General features: G+C 41.0%; 1 protein-coding gene across 3 annotated transcripts in view; it reads left to right on the plus strand.

Annotated features, from left to right (window-relative positions):
• The window catches only part of gosr2 (golgi SNAP receptor complex member 2), a 60177-nt gene extending 37753 nt beyond the window's left edge, over window positions 1-22424 (plus strand). For 2 of the 3 annotated variants that reach the window (XM_069905062.1, XM_069905063.1), the window contains one exon: window positions 16675-22424. In XM_069905062.1, the coding sequence (XP_069761163.1) occupies window positions 16675-16836 (162 nt within the window). In that variant the 3' untranslated portion in view covers window positions 16837-22424. Of the gene's footprint in view, window positions 1-8657; window positions 8929-16674 lie in introns of all 3 variants that reach the window. The other variant, XR_011347069.1, reaches the window with a different exon arrangement.
• Window positions 22425-24746: the final 2322 nt, after the last annotated feature.

The following is a 24746-nucleotide window of genomic DNA, read 5'->3' on the forward strand; positions in this document are numbered from 1 at the left end:
ATTCCACTTATTTGATACATGGTCGTGGATTCCTTATTTGCATATAATCTGCCTTTATTGTCTTGGTGTTCACTTATTCTTCAACTCTAGTCTGTGCTTCATGGTGTATCAAAGTGTCTTGCAGCCAATCATGCCCATCTGAAATTTTTAAGTTTATTCATCACAAGAAACCAGGCCAGCGGGTTATTTCAACCATTGCAAATTGCTGTTGACACAGTGTGGGATTACCAATGAAAAGGAAGATATAAAGAAAGGGCAGAATAAGACCACCGTTATGGCATTCATTCAGGAGCCTGATGCCTGCGGGGAAGACTCTGTCTTTCAGCCTATTGGAGTGTGCTTTCACACTTAAGTCCTCTCCCGTATGGAAGGAGTGAAAAGAGTGTGTCTGTACTCTGAGTTTTTCAGTATGTCGTCTTGCCTTTCCGAGGCAGGGGGAGATGTCGGGAAATGAAGTTTGTGTACACGACCTCTGAATCGTGAGCATCCAAATGCTGCATCCAGGAAGAATGTTTTCAATGGTGCACCTGGGGAAGTAATTGATGGACAGGGTGGGTGGGGAGGGGGGATTCATGCTGAGCTTCCTTAGTCTTCTCAGTAAGTAGAAGCTCTGATGTGCTTGTCCCAGGTCAAGATATTGAGATGTACATTCTGTAAAACTTAAGATGTAATCATGGAGTTTCTTGCTACAACATGTTTCTTACCCTCATAGAAAAATTCTTCTTGCCAATGCATATTTTTTTTGAAAAAACATGTGACTGGATACTATTGTTCAAATTCAAAATGATTTCCACAGTGGTTCGGACGTGGAATGAAATCTGCTATGCTGTCACATGCCCCAGTTTCCTTCATTTTGAAGCTGACATGTTCCCATTTCTCTTGTAATGCCACTATTTCCAATAAGTAATTGAGCTGATGCAAAAACATATGAATCACACCACTCAAGTATTTATCAGCACAGTGGTACATCAGGTAGAACTGCTGCTCCCAACGTCGATGCCGAGGTTCAATTCTAACCTCGGTTGCTGCTTGTGTGGAGTTTGCATGTTCTCCCTGTCATGGTGTCTGTTTCCTCCTGCGTACCAAAAAAAGTGTGGGTTGGCAAGTCGATTGGCTGCTGTAATTTGCTCTTGGTTAGTAGGTAGAACCTGGGAGGAATTGAGAATGTGGGAGAATCAAAAATTGATTAATGTAGGATTGGTGTCAATGGATTGGTTGAAGGGCATGTTTCTGTGCTGTATCTCTGTTACTTGCCTTGCAGCTACTGAAATCCTCTGCTTCCACCACCCTTTCAGAAAGATAATCCCCAAGTCTCATGAGCTACTGAGAGGAAAAATGATGTTTCATCTCTCTCTGCTTAAATGGCCAACCCCTTACTTTTAAACCATGATCCCTAGTTCTAGTGTCTCCCATAAGAGGAAATCTCTCTACGTCCCTCGGCATCTTGTCGGTTGGATTGTACCAGTACCACACAAAAGACCAAAGCTCTGTTGAGCAAATAGCAAATCTAGGAGTTCATTTTGTGATCAACGTAGGAATCCAGCAACAAGTTGATAAATTGTAGATATTGAAACCCAAAAATTAAAGTTCAAATTAATTGTCAGTGTACACACAGTACATGACATTGCATTATAACCAGAGATTCTTTTTCCTGCAGGCAAGTAGAATTTCTACTTATCGGTAACTGAAAACTGTACTAAAGTAGAAAGATATGTATGCAAAAGAATGTAAGCAAAGAAAGAAATGTAAACAGAGTGCAAATACAGAAAAAAATAATATTCACTCAGAAAGGATATGCAAGTAAGTGTCCTGAAATGGGTCTCTGATTGAGTGTTGCTTTAAAGTCTGATGTTGGAGGAGCAGTCTCATTTTAAAGTCAAAGCAGCAGATAAGATTGTCTGAGTGGATTTGTTGAATGCCACTGCCTCACTGGGTGGTAAAGTGGCATAGCCAGCAGATATGTTGCCTTATAGCTCCAGCAACCCCCGTTTAATCCTGATGTCTGTGTGATGTTTGAATGTCTTTCCTGTGACAGGTGGATTTAATTCAGGTGCTCCAATCTCACATCCCAAAGGCATGCAGGTCGGAGGGAAACTTGCTCCAGGTGTTTGTAAGTGAGTGATAAAGCCCACAAAGGAATTGATGGCAATTAAATTGAGGCATACAGCATGGTGATGGGCCCTTCTGGCCCACGAACCTGTGCCACCCAAATACATCAATTAACCTACAATCCCTGTGCACTTTTGAAAAGTAGGCGCAGGAATATAATCCCATGCAGACACAAGGAGAATGTACAGTCTTCTTACAGACAATGCCAGCCTCGCACTATGTCGCTGGTGCTGTTAAGTCATTGCGCTAAATGCTACGTTAACCACCCCGCCGACGGAATGGGCTCCGTGTTGCATTATTGTAAATGAGTGCTTTATAGTCATTGTGGCCCGAAGGGCCTATGACTGGGCTCCATGACTTTGATACCTCTCACTTTTCCTGTAACTTCACTCATTCCAAAACCCTTCAAGAACCCTCTTCATCAATACTGGCTTCTTTCACAGTCCTGGTTTCCTTTGCTGCAGAGGTGATAGTTCAGTGTTGGGTGTTGGAGCTTCAAGCTCAATTATTCTCTCCCAAAACGTCTCTGCTGCTCTTTTTAAGATATTCTTTAAAACCTACTTCTTTGATCAATCTTTTGTCTGGCTGCCCAAATAGTTCCTTGTTTAGCTCAGTGTCAGGTTTTGTTTAATAATTCCTTCTGTGAAGTGCCTTGGGTTGTTTTACACTGTGAAATGGCATGTTTTGTTGTTGGTGTCACGTTGTGTGGCCAGAGCTTGTAGCCCTTCTTCATAATAAAGTTCTCGACATTGAAGGAAGGTACTTTCAAAGATAGTCGCCATTAATCAAAGTAATTTTAGCAAAGAATGAATCAGGCTCTTTTTTAAATAAAGTTCCCAACACTGAAATAATCGCTAAGGAACAATGAAATACAGAGTTATAAAATGGGAAGAATGTGTGAAGGTGCCAAAAAATGAGATGTCACACGCCAATAACTTGCCTAATGACACCAGACAATCTAATTTTTACAAAAGGTTTCCTTCCTGAAAAAAAATGGGGATTGTAATAGACAACTTCAAGATGAACGTATAGATAATTTCAGATTTGCTCTATCAGTTAGAGAAACAATAAATGAACTTTTATTGAATGTAGCATGTTTAATCCTTAATGATACTGACACATTGTGTTAGTACAACTGACCTAAAAATGTTTTGCTGGTGATTTTCACTTGTACTCCGTATCTGATGCCTCTTGAGTCATGTCCAACAATAGTTGGCCAGCATTGATGGATTCCAGTTGCCCCATTATTGCTTTTCCATGGTCGCAGTGTCCTGGTGAAACCTTTCACCGTGTTCGTCACTGACTGCACCAAGATCAGCCGGGATTAAGTCCAAGTGTGAATGCAGAAGATGAATTTTCAGTGACGTGCTTCACTTCATGGTTTTGTCTGCTTGAAATATGTTGTCAATCAGCTGGATGTAGTTTGGTGCTCTATAGTTGTCAAGAAAATTCTTAACATCTTAAATGCTTTCCATGCCTAAGACAACATTTGTGTAGCACCTGCACTGGGTGTACTGACTGAACTGGCTTGCTTTGTGGCCAGTATACTAGTTGATGTAAAATATGATGGGAGATCATATTTTTAAAAAAAAAAAATCGCATGATAGGAAAATTTTATTCGTGATCAACAGTCCAAAATCCATAAAGTGCACCCAAGTGTTCAGGAAGCAAAATTTTCATTGTCCAGTGTAATTGGAGTTCCACCATTTATCAGTGCATGTCCTTTGTGCTTGTGTCAATTCGGGTCCACCTCAAAATAAAAGAAAAAACTAGTATATAAAAAAAACAATGAAAAGAAAACAAATCTGGAGATACTGAAAATCTGAAGCAAATACAATGATGGGAATACTCAAGCAGCGTTTGTGGAGAGAGAACGAGAGAGGGAGACTGAATTAGGTAAAGTTTATCAGAACAGCAAATGTTTTTTTCCAGCTTCGACGAATGATCTGAAACATTAATTCTGTATCTCTTTCCATAGATGCTGCCTGTTTCTAACATTCTGTGGTTTATTTCTGATCAAAACCCAGTTGGAATTGAGATTAAATTAGTTTTGGGCTCGAAAGAAGCTTCAAAACTGACCCCTCTGTACCCAACAGCACCAGATTCAATCTATAAAACTGCTGACACAGTGGTGTACAGAAATCATTTGAAAGCCTTAAGACCTGAAAGGCATGCTCCTATATCAGCCTGATGGCAGTATCGCACTCCGTGAGAGAGAGCTCCCTGAGTTTCTGAGAGTAGCTACTACATCAGGAGTGAGGTCTTGTCTGCCAAGTAACCTACCTGAGGCACCATTAGTGAATCCATGAGTAGTGAATCGATGTCAAGTGAATTGTTATGATCTTGTATGTCAATATGAGCCACATTCCAGTGAGAAGTAATTTTCTTCTACTTGTTCAGATGAGTAAATTTATGAATGCCACCAATATTGGTGGTCTAGTGGAAATTGAGGAACGATTTCTAAGCTTACAGCAGGGCCTAGATCAGTTGGGTAGGTGGTCCAAAGAGTGGCAAATGGAATTTAAGTCTGACAAGTGTTGAACTTTGGTAAGTCAAACTAGGATAGGACTTGCACAGTTGATGGTCGGGTCCTGGAGAGTGCTGTAAAAGAGGGAGGGGGTGCATAAGTCCTTGAAAGTGGCAATTCAGATGGGCAAGGTGGTAAGGAAGGAGTTTGGCACACTAACCTTCATTGGGCAGGGTATAGAGTCAAACATGGTTCAGCATACAAAATGTTGGTGAGAGCACACTTCAAGTATTCTGTGCGGATTTGGTACCCTGTTTTAGGAAGGGCATCAATCAATTGGAAGGGGTGCAGAGGAGGTTCACCTGGATGTTACTGGGACTGGAGGGCTCAAGTTATAGGAGGAGTTTGGGTATGCAGGGTCTTTGTTCCTTAGAGCAATGGAGGCTGAGGCATGACCTTAAAAAGGTTTACAAAATCATGAGGGGTCATGGATAAAGTGATTTCTCACAGTCTTTTTCCCAAGGTAGATGATTCATGAACTAGATGACCTAGATTTAAGGTGAGAGGGGAACGATTTATGATGAACCTGGGGCAATTTTGTTCCACTCAAGAGGGTGGTCAGTATCTGGAATGAGGAGCAAGAGGAAAATGTAGAGTGGGCACATAGCACCTTCAAAAGTTGTTTGGATGGATTTCTGGCAAAGTCGTCGTGTTCGACCTTTTTCCTCTCACGTACCACCTTAATCAGTCCCTTCCTAACAACAGTGCACCTACGGGATGTGGGTAGGAAGAAAAAGGTTGAGAATCACTGGCTTAGAGGGATATGGACAAAATAGGGGCAAATGGGGTTAGTCCAGAATTTCAAATTGATCCTTCCTGGATGATTGTTGTGTGAAACTTTAGGCTCCAGTTATGTTGATGTGGGTGCGATTGTACATCCTACAAATCAGAAGTGTTTGATCCACTTTGTACTTGCTGCGTTTCATTCGGAGATGAGACAATTCACTCCAGGCAGGATTGGTTTTGGTTCATTTAGCATTTAATAAAATAGCACCACACAATCTAATTTCTACTTCAGAAGCTGAGCCAGCTAATTAAGGGAACGAATAAAATTAAATTGAAAAAAAAAATGGAAATAGCCTTGGATGTAGGTCACCTGGTCTGATACAAGAGGGTTGCAGTCATTATAAAGGGCATTGAGTTTGCCGGGCTTTTTGTTAATAAATTGTTCCATCATATGAACAATGGAGAAGGTATATGAGCTGACACACTCGAGACAAAGCAAGACTCCTGTATGTTATTAAATGCATTGAATACGTAGAATACAATTTTAGCTCCAGGCTCTACAAAAATGCTGAGGTGCCACCTCTCTTTATTAGAAATCAAGAGCAAAGGTGTGTGGTGTCAGTTGGGAGCTGAAGTTATTGTCTCATTTAATTTCACTGTCCTAGATCTATACTTGAGGATTTGCGAACTACTTCATGCTGGGTGGAAGTGGATTGATACACTGATATTCACAATGTTCTGCATTTGCCCCTGGCCTGTGTTTAAACAGTTTCTGCAATGTTGCTGGAAGTTGATGACTTCAATCAAATGGTTCAGGATGACAAATGAGTAAGGATTTTATTTTGCTTGAGTGAACATGTCCTGTGAAATGGGGAGTCATGTATTTGTCCCACTTGGGCATGATTGAGGATTGGTGGAAGTGCCAACTTTTATGTGCAATTTTAAAAAAACCAAAATTGGACATATTTACAAAAGGAAAATCGTTTAACCTCTGTTCCCACCCATAGTTTCATATCCATGCATTCACGTCACTGTGAATTGTTACATTCAATTCTATTTACACAATTACCACCACTATGGCACTTTGTCGCTTCTCCCCCTCCCACTTCCCCTCGGTCTCATCCCCTCAAAGTTGGGTAATGGAAGGGCTCGTACCTGTGGTCCATCCCGTTACTTCGATGCTAATGTTAGGGGCAGTCTGCTCCTTTGGATGGCAGGGTTTTAGAGGAGCAAAGTTAAATTTAAATTTAGACATTCAGCACAGAAACAGACCTTTTTGGCCCACAAGTCCGTGCTGCTCAATTACACCCAATTGACTTACAGCCCCCAGTAACGTTTGGAATGGTGGGAGGATGCCTGAGCCCCTGTGGAAAATTTATTGCAGACATTTAAGTCCCAACCTAGATAACTGGCCACCCATACCACTAAATTGCCTTGTGCCCTCTGCATGTAAATCCGAGAGACCCACGATTACAATTGTTAATGTGCACCTCCTGATTCTTGATCAGTTTATTGTCATGTCCATTGTACAATTTACATACACACAGGTACTTTGTAATAAAAGGAGCCTCTCTAGTAAACTTGATTGAATTAAAAAATGACAATAAATACATAAGATAGATAATAAATATTGACACTAATCCTACAGCAAAACAATTAACTTGCAGTAGTGCAGCCAGCCTTTTGGTGCTGCTGGAGCAGTCCACGATTATTGGAACAGAAGGTTCAAGGATCTGATAGTTATTAGAAAGAAACTTTTCATGAATCTAGAGGTGCTGCTTTTCAGGCTTCTGCATTTTCTCAAAGGTAGAAGTGAGAAGAGGTTGTGATCAGGATAGTGGGGGTCCATTATGATGTTGGCTGAAGTTACCTTATGATGTTACCTTGCATTACGACTGTTGGTTTCTCTCCTTCAGGTCTCGTTCACATTCAGTTGCATTTATCATTCTTTATTTTGCCTATTTTGTTGCATTGAGTTGGGTCAAAAGTCCTCACAATATCAATGGGATAAATATTAAGGATTAACTTCAATTTCTCATAATAAGCAATCATTTCCAAACTCTCTGATCAGTAGGTTCATCTGCGATCTTAGTCAGCTCAGCGACAGTCCTCAATTGGTGGTGCTTTTGAATAAAACTGAGTAACAGCGACCTTGCACTCAACGATACCAAAGCCAAGGAGCTGATTGTGGACCGGGGAAATTAGGAGAAAACAAATCAGTCCTCATCAAAGGGTGAAGAGGGGACAAGAACTTCAAATTCCTGCGTGTTAACATCTCTGAGGATCTGTCCTTGGACCTCCATGTCGATACGATTGCTAAAAAGGCTCACCAGCGACTAGACTTTGTGAAGAGTTTGAGGAGATTTGGCTTGACTCTCAAATTTCTAAGGTGCATCATGGAGAACATTGCTTTTGATTTCATCTCTGTCTGTTATAGAGTTGCCAATGCACAGGACAGGATGGCCTGCACCATCTTGGGCACAATCTTCACTCCATCGAGGACCTCTACAAGAGGCAGTCTTAAAGCAGCCTCTCTCCTAAGGACCACCATCACCTTGGCCATGCCCTCTTCACACTGCTACCACTGAACTTCATGTCAATAAATTCTGATTCATGGGGGAAAAAGCTATAGGAGCTTGAAGATGAGCACTCAGCGGCACAAGGGCAGCTGCTTCCCCCCGCCATCAGATTCCTGAATGGACAATGAACCACAAACACTACCACATTTTCTCCATTTTCTTGCACTACTTATTTTTGAAATGTAATTTATAGGAATATTTGAAATGTCTTTCTTTGGCTTGGCTTCGCGGATGAAGATTTATGGAGGGGTAAATGTAACACTTCTGCAAAACAACAAATTTTGTAACATGTTCATGACAATAAATTCTAATGTTCAACAATTGTCTTAAGCTGCTGCATGGATTCACATTGTGCTTGTCTATTCATGAATGGGCAGATGTCATCTCTAAACCTCTGGTAACAGTCCCCAACAATACATTAAAAACACGGAAATGGTGGAGGTAAAGATACATGACCGGTGTTTCGGAAATGCCAATTTTTACTACAATCACAACATCTGCAGGCTTGTGTTTCTCCCCAATGATGTATCAAAGCAAACAACCAAATAAAAGAATAAAGAGTTTATTGTGAATACAGCAAACAGAATCAGAATTTATTTTCTTGAACTTGTCTTGAAATTTGTTGTTTTGCAGCAGTATCACAGCGGAAATATTTATATTAACCACCTTACAAAAGAAAAGCAGTGAAAGTAAGACAGTGTCTTTTGATCATTTAGGAATCTAATGACCGAGGAGAAGAAGCTGTTCTTGTGCCGTGGAGTGCTCGTCTTCAGGCCCCTGGACCTTTATCACAATGGTAGCAGAATGAAGAGGGCATGGCCTTGATGATGGGGGTCCTTGAGGATAGAAGCTGCTTTCTTAAGACATTTTGCAGATGTCCTCGATGGAGCCGGTGCCCGTGGTATCACAGGCCAAGTTAACAACCCTCTGGGAGGTTTTCCTATCCTGAGTTTTGGCATCTCCGTACCAGCCAGAATCCTCTCCACGGTACGCATATAAAAGTCTTCAAGAGTCTGCTCAAACTCCTCAAAAAGTATAGCCGCTGGCGAACCTTCTCTCTAGTTGCATGGAAAGTCTTGCTGCAACTTCCCAGCTACATAAAACTGACAAAGACTTAAGTATAATTAACCCATGAGAAAAAGGAGAGCATAAATCTAAAAGAATTATGGCAGAATTTGGTGGAAAGAGCAATTTCCAAACATCAGATTACTTTAAAAGTTGGGTGACTATTTTACAAGATTTAAAATTTATAGGGTAAGAGTTTCTGAATAAATTGTCACTTGAGCGATGGTTATTTTGGAACCAGTATTGAAAGATTTGCTATAAATTGTCAAACTTTGAGAAGTCGCTCCGCCCATTCTATCAACCTCAATGATAAGGGCATTTCATACAGATTTAAAAATGATTGCAGAAAAAACTTATCAATAAATGTAACTTTCCCCTTGATTCTTAACAATGTACCTGCTCAATTACAGTTCTTGTGTTATGGGCATTTTACAGATTATAAAGATAACAGATTATTTGAAGTCTGTTTTTTATAAAACTTTCCATTATAGTGTGTGAAATGTTCCTTACAATTGCAAAGGTGGCTCCATGGAAGTGACTTGGCTGGTTATTTTTTTGTTTGTTCAACATTCAGTTCAATTTGTTTCCTTGTCTGCTCTAGCTGTGTCAGCTGCCAGTGGAAAACATGTTAGCCTCTTTATCTAAGGTGTGGTCCCTGGGAACTGAAGAGCAGAGAGTGGAGCTGCAAGAAACACAAGCCCTGACCGCTTCTATCAGGGAATTGAGAATTAAGTGAAAGCAGGATCACTTGCACCAAACTCGCACAGCTGGTCAGCAGATCCCTGCCAATTTATATGCCCGAACTATTCCACTCGATAGCATGAGAACCAGAATGTATACAGTGTGTTCACCCCACCCTTCTTCTGAAGAGATGTTTTGGATTTGGTGCTATTTTTTAATTGGATGGTTCAGATCCAGGCTATCTACTGATCACCAGAGCTTGCTTCCCACAACTATGGTCCAACCATCCATTCCAATGTGCCTTCCTCCAGATAGAAAACATCTGTGTCCTTGGGCTGTGTACACAGCTTCAGAAATGATCTCACCTCTAAACTATACAAACAACAGATAGAGTATAATGACAATTGGGTGTCTGTTGAATTTATGTAAATAGTCGATTTTACATTCTGCTTGGTCATTTAGTGTCTGATGTTTATTCCCATTGGGATTCAGTTGAAAATTGATCGTGTTTGAATGTGAGCAATTGTTTGCTGCCTTTTTCCACTTTGCTTGACAGCAAGTTTTTATGGAAAACTATTTGATTAGTATGTATATTAAGGTGTCTGTCAGCGTTGTAGATCAACACTGAGGTGTCATCTTCCACTTAGTCCCTGAAAACTGCACCTTTTCCCATCTTAAAAGCTTGGTTCTTTTTAAATTTACATTGCATGAATCCATTCAACGACGGATATTCTGCAAAAACCCCTTTCTCCCTGCTTACGGATTATTGATTCCATATTAATTCAAAGCAACAGACCGTTTAGCAAAAACACATAGAAATGCTGGATGAACTCAGCCAGTCTTGCTGTATCCATAGGAGGTAAAGATATATAACTGAAGTTTTGGCCTTCTAGGTATAAGCAAAAAAAAACAGGAAGGTATCTGAATGAAGAGAGAAAGCAGGAACAAAGGGAGGAAGTCGGACCAACAGACAAAAGGTGTTAATTGGATATGATAGAGGAAAGGTCAGAATTGATTTTGGCTCTGTGAAGGGAGAGAGAGTTTGGGGGAAAGGCGACGGGGAAGAAGGGAAGTGGGTTTAATGGAAACAGGAGAAGTCGATGTTAATGTCATCCGTTTGGCAATTGCCAGTTAAAATGGATTCTCTGTCGGATGGAGTGCCAGTATGCAGAAGGAATGGATTTGGTTGGCTATAGTCAACCCTGTATTTCAGATGCCTGGAACTGAGTACAACCAGTCTGTGGCCCATTTAGCAATGTGTTTTGTACTAAATAGTTACGAGAAAGCAAACTGTTTCATGGGTAACTCAGGTCTGACACTTTGGTCTGACAGTGCTCTTTGGATGACCAGAATTGATTCCTTCTGTTGAGCTTTAAATCAATGAATTATAGTCATTCAGCAGGGCCCACTGAGGCCGTGCTCACTATCAACCACCCATAAGTATAATTTGTGCCATTATAGTTGGTGTCATTTGTGAACCTGCTTGGCGGCAGCAACAAGTATATTGTGCATCTGTACTTTATACTTGTTTGTTAAACACTGGACAACTATTTTTTCACAAAAATAATTTCAGATTTGCTGCATCACTTAGGAAGTTGGAGAGACATTAAACGAACTTTCACTGAATTTAGCACATTGAATTGTAATAATGATGCTGACTCCTTGCGTTAGTTCAGCTGACCTAAAAAAAAATTTCCACTCATTTTTGTTTGTACTCAGTATCTGGTGCCTCTTTAGTCAGTGTCCAACAATAGTCGACCAGCGTTGATGCTTACCGCTTTCCCATGGTTGCAATGTCCTGGTGAAATGTTTCACCACCAGTCACTACCTGGAAAGGAGTGCAAGTGCAGAACATGAATTTTCAGACACATTGGACTTCATGGTTTTGTGTGTTTGAAGTAAAATATGTCAGGAAATCACAAAAATAGGTTGTGTCTTTAAAAAAAAACACCGTGAAAAGAACATTTTAAGCAGATTTTTGTGATCAGCAGGCCAAGAAGCAAAATGTTCGTTGTCCAGTGTAATTAAACTTGCTATAATTAACAGAAAAAAAAGGTAGAGCCCATTCAAGATGACCACTGATGATCTCTGCTGACCTCAATCCCTCTTCTGTCCCAGTTCACTATAATTCCTTGATCATTCAAATATTTATCCAAGGCCACCACAAATAAATCTAATGATCTGGTTCTCCGCCACACTGGGGCAGAGAATTCTGGGGTTTCCACACCCAAGAGAGTAAATTCCTGCAGTAAATTTGCAGCTTGGTCCCCCTTGTTTGAGACTCTACCATGGCAGAAAACTTCTCCATGGCTCCCTGTCATCTCACTTGAGATCTTGAATGCTTGAATAAGGTTCCTCCCCACTCTTCTAAACTGACCTGGATGGTCCAGCCTCTCTTTACAGGACAACTCTCTCATCCCAGGGATTAGCTTGGTAAATCCCCTTTGGGGATTTTTATGTAAGGGGGCCAGATTTGTGCATTATATTCCACGTGTGGCTGTGCTAACCCCCTGTATAACTGCAATAAAGCAACCCTAATCTTAAACTCCAGACTGTTCACAATAAAAATCCACATTCTGTTTACCACCTTAGTTCAAAGTTGGAGATCTCTGCAAGCATTTTGTGGCTCATGCACTCGACCACTGAGATCCCTATGAACTCATGTGAATTCCTTCTACTTTTGGATAACAGTCTGCCTCTTGAATCCTCTTACCGAACTGCATGACCTCTCACTTCCCCATTTACCAGCTTTTACCCAATCACGCTATATGCACCCTGTTGCAGAATTGCAATGTCCTCACCACAACATGTTCTTGTGTCATTGGTAAACTTGCATTTAATTCATTTTTCCTGCCCAACAATTGGGGTGAAGCACTGAGCTCTGGTTCCTCCACTAGTTACATCACTTAAGTTTGAAAAGGATCCATTCATTGAAACAATTTTCTTGTGTGCTAGCTTTCAATCCACACTAACTTACGTCCTCTTAATCTATGCACTAGCCTCTGCTCCAGTATCTTTCTCAAATGCCTTTTGGAAATTTAAATACACTCTATCTACAGTTTGCTCTCTACCAACTCTCCTTGTCACATCCTCAAACAATTCAAGCAAATTTGTCAAATATGAAATACTTTCCATAAGACCATTTAACTAGGCTTGGTTAGATTCAGCTTTCCTAAATGATCAGTTATTTCCTCTTTGATTATTGACTCTAGAAGCTTGCCAACAATAGATGTTAGACCAAATGGCCTATAGTTCCCTACCTTCTGTATTCTGTCCTTTTTGAACCAGGAAGTTACATGGCTGTTTTCCAATTTTCTGGTACCCTCCTATATGACTGTATTTCCCCTTGACTATTCATTGATGTTTATTCATTATTATCTTAAACTATTAATTAGAGACATTTTAGGAGATGCCATTAGCTGGAATGCTGCCCACTGTTCTTTACTAATTATGTCACTGAATGATGTCAGTGAGAAATTTTGGATATAATTGTCACTTTGCCTGCTTAAAGAAAATACGAATTGCTAGAACAATGGTTGCTCCAAGTGAGTCACTGATATATTGTAAACAGAAAATGCTGGAAACACTCAGCAGGTAAGGCAGGATCTGTGGAGAGCATCTCTCGCTAAAACTAGGAAAGGAGAAAACAAATTAAACTTGGGTAAGCAGAGAAAGCAAGGAAGGAATTGACTGAACAAAGGAAAGATCTCTGATACAGCAAGACCAGCTGGCGATGTGTCTGTTTAACTGATGAAAGTCCTGGACCTGAAACATTTAACTGTTTCCCTTTCCACAGATGCTGCCTCACCGTTTGAGTGTTTCCAGTTTTTTTTTTGTTTTGGATGTGGATTTCGAGCATCTACAGTTATTTGTTTAACTTCCAAATGAAGTATAGTGTTAGACAGATCACTGGAGTATACTTCCTGTTTATATTGTGAATGTGAAATGATACAAAATGTACCAAATAGGTAGATTTTTTAAAGAACTTGGATGAGTTATGTTGATAAATCTTGAATGTATTGTGTGTCCTGCTCCATTAGTGCATAGATAGTGGAACAAGATATCTGATGTTCTGTTCAAGGGTCATTGCCCTGAAAGTTAACTCTTTCCACAAATGCTGCCTGCCCTGTGCAGTGTTCCTAGTACTTTGTTTTTCTTTCTGCGTAGAATTGAGAAAATATGCAAATGTTATGAACCCAAAAATGCACCTTGTGTTTGTGAGCTTTACCCTCCTGGAGGAGAACATCTGTGGAGAAGGATTCTGTAGAGAGGATAGTGTGTTCTGGTACGGACCGTGTTAGTCATACAAATGTTGAGTGACCCTGCATGGAAGTGGCCTTTCTATCCTCCAAGTCCATATCGACAATCAACATTACATGAATCCGGATTTTTAAAAATTCTATCCACGATTTCATCAACTTCCCCTGAGTGCTACCACTCAGGTACATGCCGGGGGAAATTTACAGTGCCCTTTTAACCTATCAGCTTTCACATCTTTGGGATGTGGGACAGAACTGGAGTTCTCAGGGGCAACCCCTACAGTCACAGGGAGATTGTATAAACTCAACATAGACAGCAGTGGAGGTCGGAATCGAACCAGGGTCTCGGACGCAGTGGGGCAGTGGCTCCTCTTGCTTATGTCTCTTTGTTACCCCAGAAGTGTATGGGTTTGCATGTTGATGACTGGGAAATAATAACCATTTCACTTGTTCATTTCTACTAATACAGTTGTGCTCTGTTGCAACTCTTGGCATTTTAAAACTCAGTTGTGGGCATAAAGGAAAATAATAAATTGTATACATTTAAATTTATACACACAGCACGGTAACAGGTCCTTGCAGCCCATGCAGCCTAGTTACAACTTTCCAGCCTCTACCTTATCTATTCCATTCATTCCTTTCCTGTCTTATTCTTCTAACTTTTGAGAGTTCATGTCTGATGCCATCAAAATGAGCCACACATCAATTTAGGAATTTAATTTGAGGATCAGTCCAATCTTTTTCCATGAATATCTTGAAACTGATAGAATGGAATTTAAAAAAAGATTCCAGCCATTGATACTCATGCTGTCCAATTAACCTACAACCCCCCCGTATATTTTTGAAGGGTGAGAGGAAACCGGAGCACTTGAATGAAACACACGGCAAACATACAAACTCCTTACAGTCGACGCTTGGTTCAAACCCAGGTCGCTGGTGACACTAAATGAAAAACCTCAAATACCACTGAGATTTATTAATAACTGCTTCATATCAACTAGATGTATTCTGTAGAGCTCGTGATTTGTTTCATTAGGACATACCTAGAGTGGTGATAGTAATCTTTTTCCACAATTTTCTCATTTCAAGTGTTAACCCACTAACTTTAGTGACGAGAGTTGAAAACCCCCTTTGCTCTTATAAACTTGTCCTTTTGCGAAGAACCTGGATCTGTAAGATATAATTTATGCCAACCCATGATTGTACTTTCTTACTGTGGGAAACATTGGGAGTTTTGTTTGGTTTAAATAAATGCAGATTTGAAGATAATTTATTTGATGGATATAGAGTTGCATAATTGAACCTTAGCAAGAGTGAATGAAGATTTGCCAAAATTAGTTTTAACAGCAGGAAGTCTGCAAATTGATTTACTTAATGACGTTGTAATATAATGTGATTCTACTGATAACTCAAGCAATCAAATAGATGTGAAGGACCGCATTTATTGAAGCATTTCATGTATTGAAATGCAAAATTGAATCCTGACTTTACAAACTAATAGAAGGTAATTAATTGAATGCAATTTTGGTAAAATAAGGAAATATGACTTTATCAAATCTTAATTCGAAATCAAGTGATTAAGCAGGCAATCTTATTGTTAGTGTCTATTCAAAAATGATTGTACAAGATTTTTAAAGTTGTGTGCTCCATGATTTAATTTCATCTCATGGCATCGAGGAGCATCAACCATCCTGTCAAAAAGATATCGTCCTGCAATTCGTGATATAGCCAGAACTCAGCATCTTCACACCTCCCTGACCATCAAATAGCATTTCTTTCTTTTCAGTCAGTCATGTTCCAGAATCGACTATGCAATAATTCAGCAAACACAATCCTTAGATAAGGCCATCAATGTGGGTTTGCTATTGACTCGAATATGTAGAGCCCACTGAGACTGTACTGGTCCTCAACGCTTTGTGCTAATCTGACATTAATCCCCTTGCATTCTATCAGATGCTTGATCCACACTTTTTTGGGATGTGAGAAAAAGCGGGAGCAATCCAAGGAGACCTTTGTGGTCACAGGGAGAACATGCAGACTCCACACAGACAGCGCAAAGTCAGAATAGTACCTGGTTCTCCGGGTTTCGCTCACTGGGATACCTGGAAGCACAATTAGATCAGTACTTTGACAAGTGCAAGCTTGGCTTTTACTGTACCCAGTGAAACAATAGTCTGCAGAGAATGTGATTATGATTGCGATTCCTCCAGCATTTCTGTGGTGTTTTTTTTTTTACTATGACCTCTTGTCATAACAGGGAGGCCTGGCGGGTTAGCTGAATCTCCCCAGATAGTGGAATTTACTTTGGGCAAGATGGTCGTTTGAAGCATGGAACCATGTCTGGTGTATATGTGTGGCTAATGGTCACTCTTGTAATGTTGGAGTCAAGATTAAATATAGTCTTCAATTGGAACTAGGTTGTAAATAAGTTGATCTGTTCCTGCCTTCTGTCCTTGTTCTAAGTTATTGTATTCACATTTATAGTGAAAACTTGTCCTGCTATGGGTATACTGTTCAGCCACTGCTGCTACTGTCAGACACTTATTCTTGGGAATGTTCCACAGACAAATAAATTGGATTTTTTTTTACTGTATGCTGAATAATAAATATCGAGTAGAATGTCTAGAAATTTCTGCTTTGAACCAATGCTGCAAGATGAACTGAGCTGTTCATCGAAGACATTTCAAATGATTGAAAATAGTCTAACAACTGTATTCTTTCACTGCAGGGCGCACAAAAGAAGGTCCTAGATGTGGCAAATATGTTGGGAATGTCAAATACAGTGATGCGTCTGATTGAGAAACGGGCTTTCCAGGACAAGTTCATCATGATCGTTGGAATGGTTGTAACCTGCACCATTATGGTCTTGGCAGTTAAGTACTTGACATGATGAGCAGATGCTTTGAGATGCAGCCTGCTACAGGAACCAATCAGTATCTCCTTGAGAAAATGACCAAGTCTCTGTCCGCTCATTGATTTCAAATTCCCCTCCCCCCCCCACCCATGCTTTCTCCCCCCGGCCCAATGCAGGGCGAAATTGGGGCAGCTGATGTTAATGAAGAATCTAGTGCATACAATTGGCAATAAAGCTCCCAGTGGTGTCTGATGGGAAGACTGATCGATGACCTGATGATGAAGAAAAAGAATTCTAGTCATAATGAATAAAACACTGGATAGCAATGAACTTCAATTTCTTGTACCTGGAATGGACATATGGTTTTGATTTTGGTAATGGTTTTGAGCTGGGAAGCTACCTGCTGCCATCTATCTCTTCTTTCCCCCAATATGCCCCCTTTTTTAATTCTTAAAAAAAGTTTTATATTTGCAGATTGTTGCTTCAAAAGCAGTGCTTTTCAATAGAACCCTTTTAGACTTGACTCTGTCACAGGTTGGGTTCAGTGAATGCTGGGACCACTGTTACACCTGGTGCTTCAGAATCCGGCCAGGCACTGATTGCAATGTCCCAAAATCTGCATTTCATTATTGCAGAGGAAAGAAAAGCTCCTGATCAAGTTGCTTTCAGATCCGTTCCGAGGATAGATCTTGTGTTTGTGTTTTGAATAAAACAGGTGAATTTTCACCCTCTCCAGCACGTCCTCCCAAGGTTTATCATTCATTTAACTTTGCTCAGAAAAAAAGTTGAGAGTTTGCGTTGTGCATTTGGGCAACAGTGGTTACACAGTGACACCACTGGCCAAAACCTGTAACTGCAACATGAGAAATTTTACATAATTCAGTTTGAAATCTCTCGTCTAGCAACCTTGGGACCTGACCGACACGCCCCAAGTTCCACAAGGGTTCTAAGAATGGTCCATAAACCTAGCCTCCATTAGTTGGAAATGCTGTCTTCTGAGATCATAAAAGTGGCACTGGAAGGTTAATTAGCCTGAAGATGGTACAGTTATTGCTAATTTTAGATCTTCATTAGCTCTTGGTTTGAATGAGTCCACATATATGGATCCAAGCTGCAGATTCAAAACATTGCCAGTCCACCGAATGCTGGAGCAGAGATTTTCAACCTATCCGGAGACCCTCAATGACAGTTGACACCAACCACCTGCTACTGCCAAATAATGGGTTCCTCACAATGCTACTTGGCAAGTGTGCAAGACGTCCTAACCCCCTACCCATTGTAGTTTGCTCCCCAATTGTTTCCAAAGAGAAGCCACAATGATGGGAGGACGGGTTTGGAGAAAATTTCTCCATTACAGATATTTGTTTGACCCTGTATTTATTATAAAGCAGCCAACTGCTTTTTATTGCTCTTGATAGTCTCCAGATATTATTGTGTTTTCTGGGGATATTAAAATCGGTTGCACCTGCAACCTACAAAGTTTGATTTTGAGAAATAATGTGATGTAACTTCAATATTAAATGTATTGTCATGTAATAAAAAGAGTCATTATGACATGAAATTGCCTTTTGCCTGCTGTAAGGCAGATAAATTTACCATCCGCAGAAATTGCCTGAAGTGCCTCTTAGAGAAGCAAGAGAGTTTCCCCCCAGAGTCACTGAGTATCTGTGGATTTGTCTCCAGCACTCCCACAGCCCCCGCAGCCACACAGAGTCCAGTCCAAACCATCGGCAACCCGAGCTCCAGGTCCGAACCTCCGACTCAATCAGGAACCCTTCAGTGCCCTCGGTAGCCCCTCACATCCCGGTTCTGATTCCTGGTACCCCTTCAGCCAGTCTCCAGGGGTTCTCAGCCTACAGCGAGTCCCTTGACCGCAGACCCCAGCAGCCCACAGGCTGCGTGGATTCCTCGCCTTGAGCCATCGACAGCCCGCTGCCTGCATGGGTCCTTCTATTGAAGGAACCTTTTTGTGGACAGTGCATCAGTGTCCCCCTAAACTTGCATTCCATCTTAAGCAATCCCTGTGCCATAGTCCTCTGTGATTAGTAAGGGATTACTTAAGGAGGTAAGTGAATGGAAAGAAAAAAATTTGAAAACCATCATTTTAATCATAACCTAATTGACTCATTATGGGCACAGTTTCATAACTCCAAACGAAATGGGCCAATGTCAGTTTTTCTCAAGCAAAATATTTCAGAAACAATTGGGTCTAGAGCAGTGATTCTCAACCTTCCCTTCCCACTCACATCCCACCTTAAGCAACCCTTACTAATCTCAGAGCACTAATGGCATTGGAAATGCTTAAGATGCAAGTTTAGAGGCAGTGTGAAAACCACTGGTGTATCAGAACTGTGTTTGCTTACCCCACAAACCTCCCTTGTGTGGCCTGCAGCTTTACTTTGCCAAAATACCTGCTGTACTGTAAATTAAAAAAAAAAGTCTAAATTGCATCCTGGCTCATTACTCCTTTGTCTCCAGTATTCTATTTAGCAAGCAAAAAGAGAGCATTTCCTTTCCCACTGGAGATTGGCCTCAAATTGCATTTAAAAAAAAACCTCAATAAAATACCCACTGTTCAGTCACTAAAGTTCAAAGGGGCTTTAATTTCAGCCACCATCAAAATAAAGACACAAACCTTCATGTGTAATTTGTGTTCTGGAATATATTATGGTGATATTGTGAATATATGAATATCTGATGCTGCAGCTCCACTTACTTGTAATTTATATTCGGATCTGTCCATCATACTGAATCCTGGCTTTTCACCTCCGTAGTCTTTGAAGGTAACATGTTGACTTTAATCCAAATTTAATGAGGCAGATTTTCCTTTCCCTCAGCTCCGATTATTGAATCACCTGAGCAGAGTGAAAGTTGTATTAGGCAAGTGAGCATTCATGAGAGGGCTTGACTAATCTCCTGTCGGCATAAATTAATTCTGAGGCAGCCCCTCGGATCAAGGCTAACTGACTTCCACTCTGGCGTGATGTAGCCTGTGTTGGCTAAGGCAGCCCGTGTGGGAACTGTTGACACGTCAGGGGGTGGAACAAGAAGTGTTTGACATGATGGACAGCGGATGATCTGCAAGGTGGCCTGCTCTTTTTGTTGCAAATACAGCTCACCAATGCATGGACTAGAGCAGTGATTCTCAACCTTTTTCTTTCCACTTGGATACCACTTTAAATATTCCCTATGCCATGTGATTAGTAAGGGGTTGCTTAAGGTGGTATGTGGGTGGAAAGAAAAAGTTTGAAACCACTGTTTTAATCGTCCCTCATTGACTCGTCATGTGCATGGTTTCAAAACTCCAAAGGAAATGGGCCAATGACACTATTTCTCAAGCAAAATATTTCAGTAACAATTGGACCCAGAGCAGTGGTTCTCAACCTTCTCTTCCCACTCGCATACCACCTTAAGCAATCCCTTACTAATCACAGAGCACCAACAGCATAAGGATTACTTAAAGTGGTATGTGAATGGAAAGAAAAAGGTTTAGATGGCTGCTCAATAGCATCTCAAAAGGCAATAGATGATGATGATTCTGAGCCAAACATGGGGTCCTCATCTCCAAATACTCTTTACCTCATTTGCCCTAAATTTGTACTGATACATTAAAGGCAATGGTGAATTTCATCATCAATGGGGAGTGGGGCAGAGTTGCAGAAGGGATCAGCTCATGATGGAATGGCCTACTTCTGCTCCTGTATGTTATGGTCTTGTATCCACTTTCACTAAACAAAGGCTGGGAAATGGCTCAAGCTTTCCAGGAAGCTTTACCTTCTCAATGCATAGTAGCAGGAGGTTGACACGGGCCCTTTTTTCTTGCAGATTTTGAGTGCAAAGCCTGTCTTTATTGACACTTCTGAGAAAGAGTTGATGAAGGCTTGGAGCTTGGGGGCTCAGCAGACATGAACACACCATCTGCATGTTGAAGTTTGACTAGTGAACTGTGGGTAACTTTGGTCTCTAGGCTAAACAGCTTCCCATCACTTCTGAACATGGCCTCTATCCCACAAAAAGTTTGTTGGAGGTTAGTTGAAGCCCAATGGCAAGAATGATTTGGAAAAAAAAAATTGGTGCAGTTATGCAGCCATGTTTGCTACCAGTCTTCTTGGAGAATGACTTTATTGTAGAGACATTTTTCGGATTCATGCTATTATGGAGCAAGTGTAAGATGAAGATAAATTTTCTGAGGACAACTGAATTTAATTAAGTTGTTCTGATGAGTCGAAAGCTGATGTGAGACCATAACAGCATTTTGTTTTGCAAGTTATTGCATTGTGAACAGCTTCCAGTTTTAAGTTTATTATTTCCAATTGTAAAGTACCAACCAGCGTTCTTTGGTCCTCGGTGTAATAACATGCAAACACATATACAGACATAGCACACATACTGTACTTACAAGCTTTTTTTTTTGCAGTGTAAAATTAATAAATATTCTTAAATAAATAGTAGAATCTCGGAGGGATTGAGCAGTCTTGCTGCTTGTGGGAAGAAGCTGTTTCTCAGCCTGGTGGTTCAGTCTCTGAGGTTCCCTGATATGTATTTTTCTCTTAAGATGTGGGGGTGTGATTATGGATTAGTCACTGATTTTATTTTAGAATTTCAGCTGGGATGCCATCTACACCCGAGGACTTGTAATTTATATCCTTCCTGACTTCTTAATGGGGCGGTAGGTTGGATGCAATGACCTTGTGTCCAGGACAGTCGCGGTTGAGGAGGATTTTGAAGAATTCTTTCCAGGAGCTAAAGGTTCCATTATTGTATCGTAATACTACATTTAGAATATAACATGCATGAAATTCTTTAACTTTGTCTTCCTTACGGAAGACAGAGAGTTGCCATTTTGTCAAGCGTCCCTCACAGAAATGAGGCCTTAGCGAGGAACAAACTCGTGACCCCTGGTTTTTAAGTCCAGTGATCTAACCACTGAGCTGTTGGAGACTCCTTGTTGGTTATCTTTCAGTCCCTGATGTGTTTGCCCTAGTTTTAGCACCTCAAGGGTGGGGCCTAGCGACAGCACTGAATAACCCACACATTCTGTAACCTTCAACCAATTGCTGAATCTTGGTATTTGTGATTTGAATTAGTGGTTTGGTTACGCACACTTCCCTACTACATTCTCCTGTAATCACTGTGCCCAATTCACCCAGGAGCCAAAGCACCATGACAACTACCCAGCAACTGCAGAACTACAACGGACTGGTTACATCATTGTCTGGTACACGAGACAGGGAAAAAAAAAACTATAGTGTGAACTTGGCCAGCACCATCATGGGCATCAGTCCCCACTCGCATCGAAAACATCTACAAGAGGCGGTGCCTTAAAAAAGCAGCCTCTATCCTCATGGCCCTCACCACCCAGGCCATGCCCTCTTCACACTGCAACCATCAGGAAGGAGGTCCAGGAGCCTGAAGATGAGCACCCAGTGGAACAAGGACACCTTTGTCCCCTCTACCATCAAATTTCTGAATGGACAATGAACCACAGACACGACCTCACTTTCTTTTTGCACTAATTTATTTGTTAATTGTAACCGTATTGCAATAGTTGGACTATGACGCCTGCAGCAAAACAATGAATTTTGTGACGTGTTCATGACAATAAATTCTGATTCAGACTCTGACTCATTGTTCAATTTGTTCTGTCTCTTTTCTGATCGGTTTTTCTATCATCTTGGAAGTCCATATCATTTGATGGTGCTTCAAATGCTGAGCTAACTTCCTCATTTCATCCAGATTACTTGGGCAAAACAACCCATTTTAGAGCTATTACTGTCCAGAATGCTTGTCTGGACTTCAAAACTATCCATTATGCAGTTTGAAAGAGTCCACTTTATCAGTTCCGATTCCTTTCCGATATCATTCCCAAGTGTATCCCTGGCACATATGTTGCACCTGTAATGATCAATTATACTTTAATGAGATTAAAAATGACGATATTTAGCCACATGATATGCTCTCCTGTCACGTACTAGGATTACGCTGAAGAAAGAGTGCTAAGGGTGGAACGGTTAGTGTAGCAGTTAGCACAATGCTATTACAATACCAGTAATCTGGGTTCGAATCCAGCGTGGTCTGCAAGGAGTTTGTACGTTTTTGCCGTCTTTGCGTGGGTTTTCCCCGAATGCCCTAGTTTCCTCCTACATTCCAAAGACATACAGAATTGGTAGATTAATTGGGTCTATTTGGGTGGCATGGGCTTATGGGCCAGAAAGGCCCATTACCGTAGAGTATCTTTTAAAAAATAAAACTTACTGATGCCAGTAGAGAGTGTGGGTACAAACTTGAAAAAGCTTGGTCTAGTCTTGTTTCAGGACCATCAGATTCAAATCTGATGTCAGGACTCAGGGAGTTCATGCTGGATTTTTTGTGCACTCCAATCCATTTCCAACATCTTTTCAAATTTGCTTCATGTGAAAATTCCCCAGAATGGCATTCCAAGCTGTGTGTGCCCCTCTTGTGATGGTCAGGGGATTGTGGAGTCTCGAAGCGAGACCCCAGTGCATAGGTGTGATGCTCCAGCTACTTCTGTCAGATGAACAACTGAATAATTTGCCAAGGTGGGGGGGGGGGGGGGGGGGGGGGGAGAAACTCAGCAGGTCATGCAGTGTCCTTTAGAAGCAAAGGTAAAAATAAGTGCATACCTGACGTTTTTGGGTTTGTCCTTCATCAAGGTTGATGAAGGGCTCAAGCCAGAAACGTTGGTTATGTATTTTTATCTTTGCTGTATGAAGGACACTGTTTCACCTGCTGAGTTTCTCCAGCTTTGTGTTTTTAATTTAACCACAGTGTCTGCAGATTTTACTGCAATTGTTTGCTAAGGGCCACTGAAAATTTATCAGGCAGACTTGATTAAATTAAGATTTGAAGTTATATTGTGAAGATAAGAGAGGATGCAAGCCAATAAAGTACCACCATGCCAACATTCTGTCCACTCTATTTCCTTTGTGTAATCTCCTTGCTGACTTCTGCTGTTTGCACACTTTTTGAGTATTGTGCAACTTGCAGAATATTTTAGAAAGCAAAGTTTGCGATTGCAGCCTCTTCAAACATGGTGTGTGTGAAAATCACAGGCTAGGCTTGCTGAATACATTGCTTTAATTCAAACAGGAAGTTGAGCAGATCAGCTCCAGCTCTACAGAGCAAAGCTATGGGCAGACAAGATATACTAAAGATCACTGCTGCCAGTTGTAGATGCACAGGGTAAACATCCATCCAGTTCAGCCTTCAACTCTGAACTGTAAAGATGTCATTGAGATTGTGACAACTAAACATTGTGGGTTACATTCTTTGAAATTCTTCATTATTTCAGGCAGAGATGGATCATAGAATTAAATAGCACAGAAACAAGTCCTTTGGTCCAATACACCTGTAAATTAGAGGAGCAACTCCCAATATTCCGTTTGGGCCCTCTCCAAGCGAATGGCATTAACGTCGACCTCCAGTTTCTGTTAGACCACTCCCTGTTCTCCCTCTGTCTTCTTTCCTCCAGCTCTTTACCTCTTCCCTCTCCATTCACAGAGCCATCCCCCCCCTTCCTTGTCCGCTTATTACCTCCTGCTTGTGGCACTTTGCTCCTTTCCCTCCCCCCCCCCCCCACCATTTTGTTCAGGCACCTGCCTACATTTTGCTCATACATGATGAAGGGCTCAAGCCCAAAAAGTTGATTATGTACCTTTATCTTCGCTCGTTAAAGTCCACTGTTTGACCTGCTGAGTTTCTCCAGCGTTGGGTTTTTACTTCAGTCACTGTGTCTGAAGACATCTGTGTTTTACTCCCTCAGTATAATTTGTCCATGCTGACCAGATTTTCAACCTAACCTTTTCACCCATATCCCTTTAATCTACTGAATGAACTTGGCCATTACATTTATAGATAATGGAAAATCCAACAAAGTATTCAATTGAAGACATTGAAAAGGTTTTTGAATCGAATCGTTATTCATT

This window comes from Narcine bancroftii, chromosome 12, assembly GCF_036971445.1.
Source record: "Narcine bancroftii isolate sNarBan1 chromosome 12, sNarBan1.hap1, whole genome shotgun sequence".
Lineage (NCBI taxonomy): Eukaryota > Metazoa > Chordata > Chondrichthyes > Torpediniformes > Narcinidae > Narcine > Narcine bancroftii.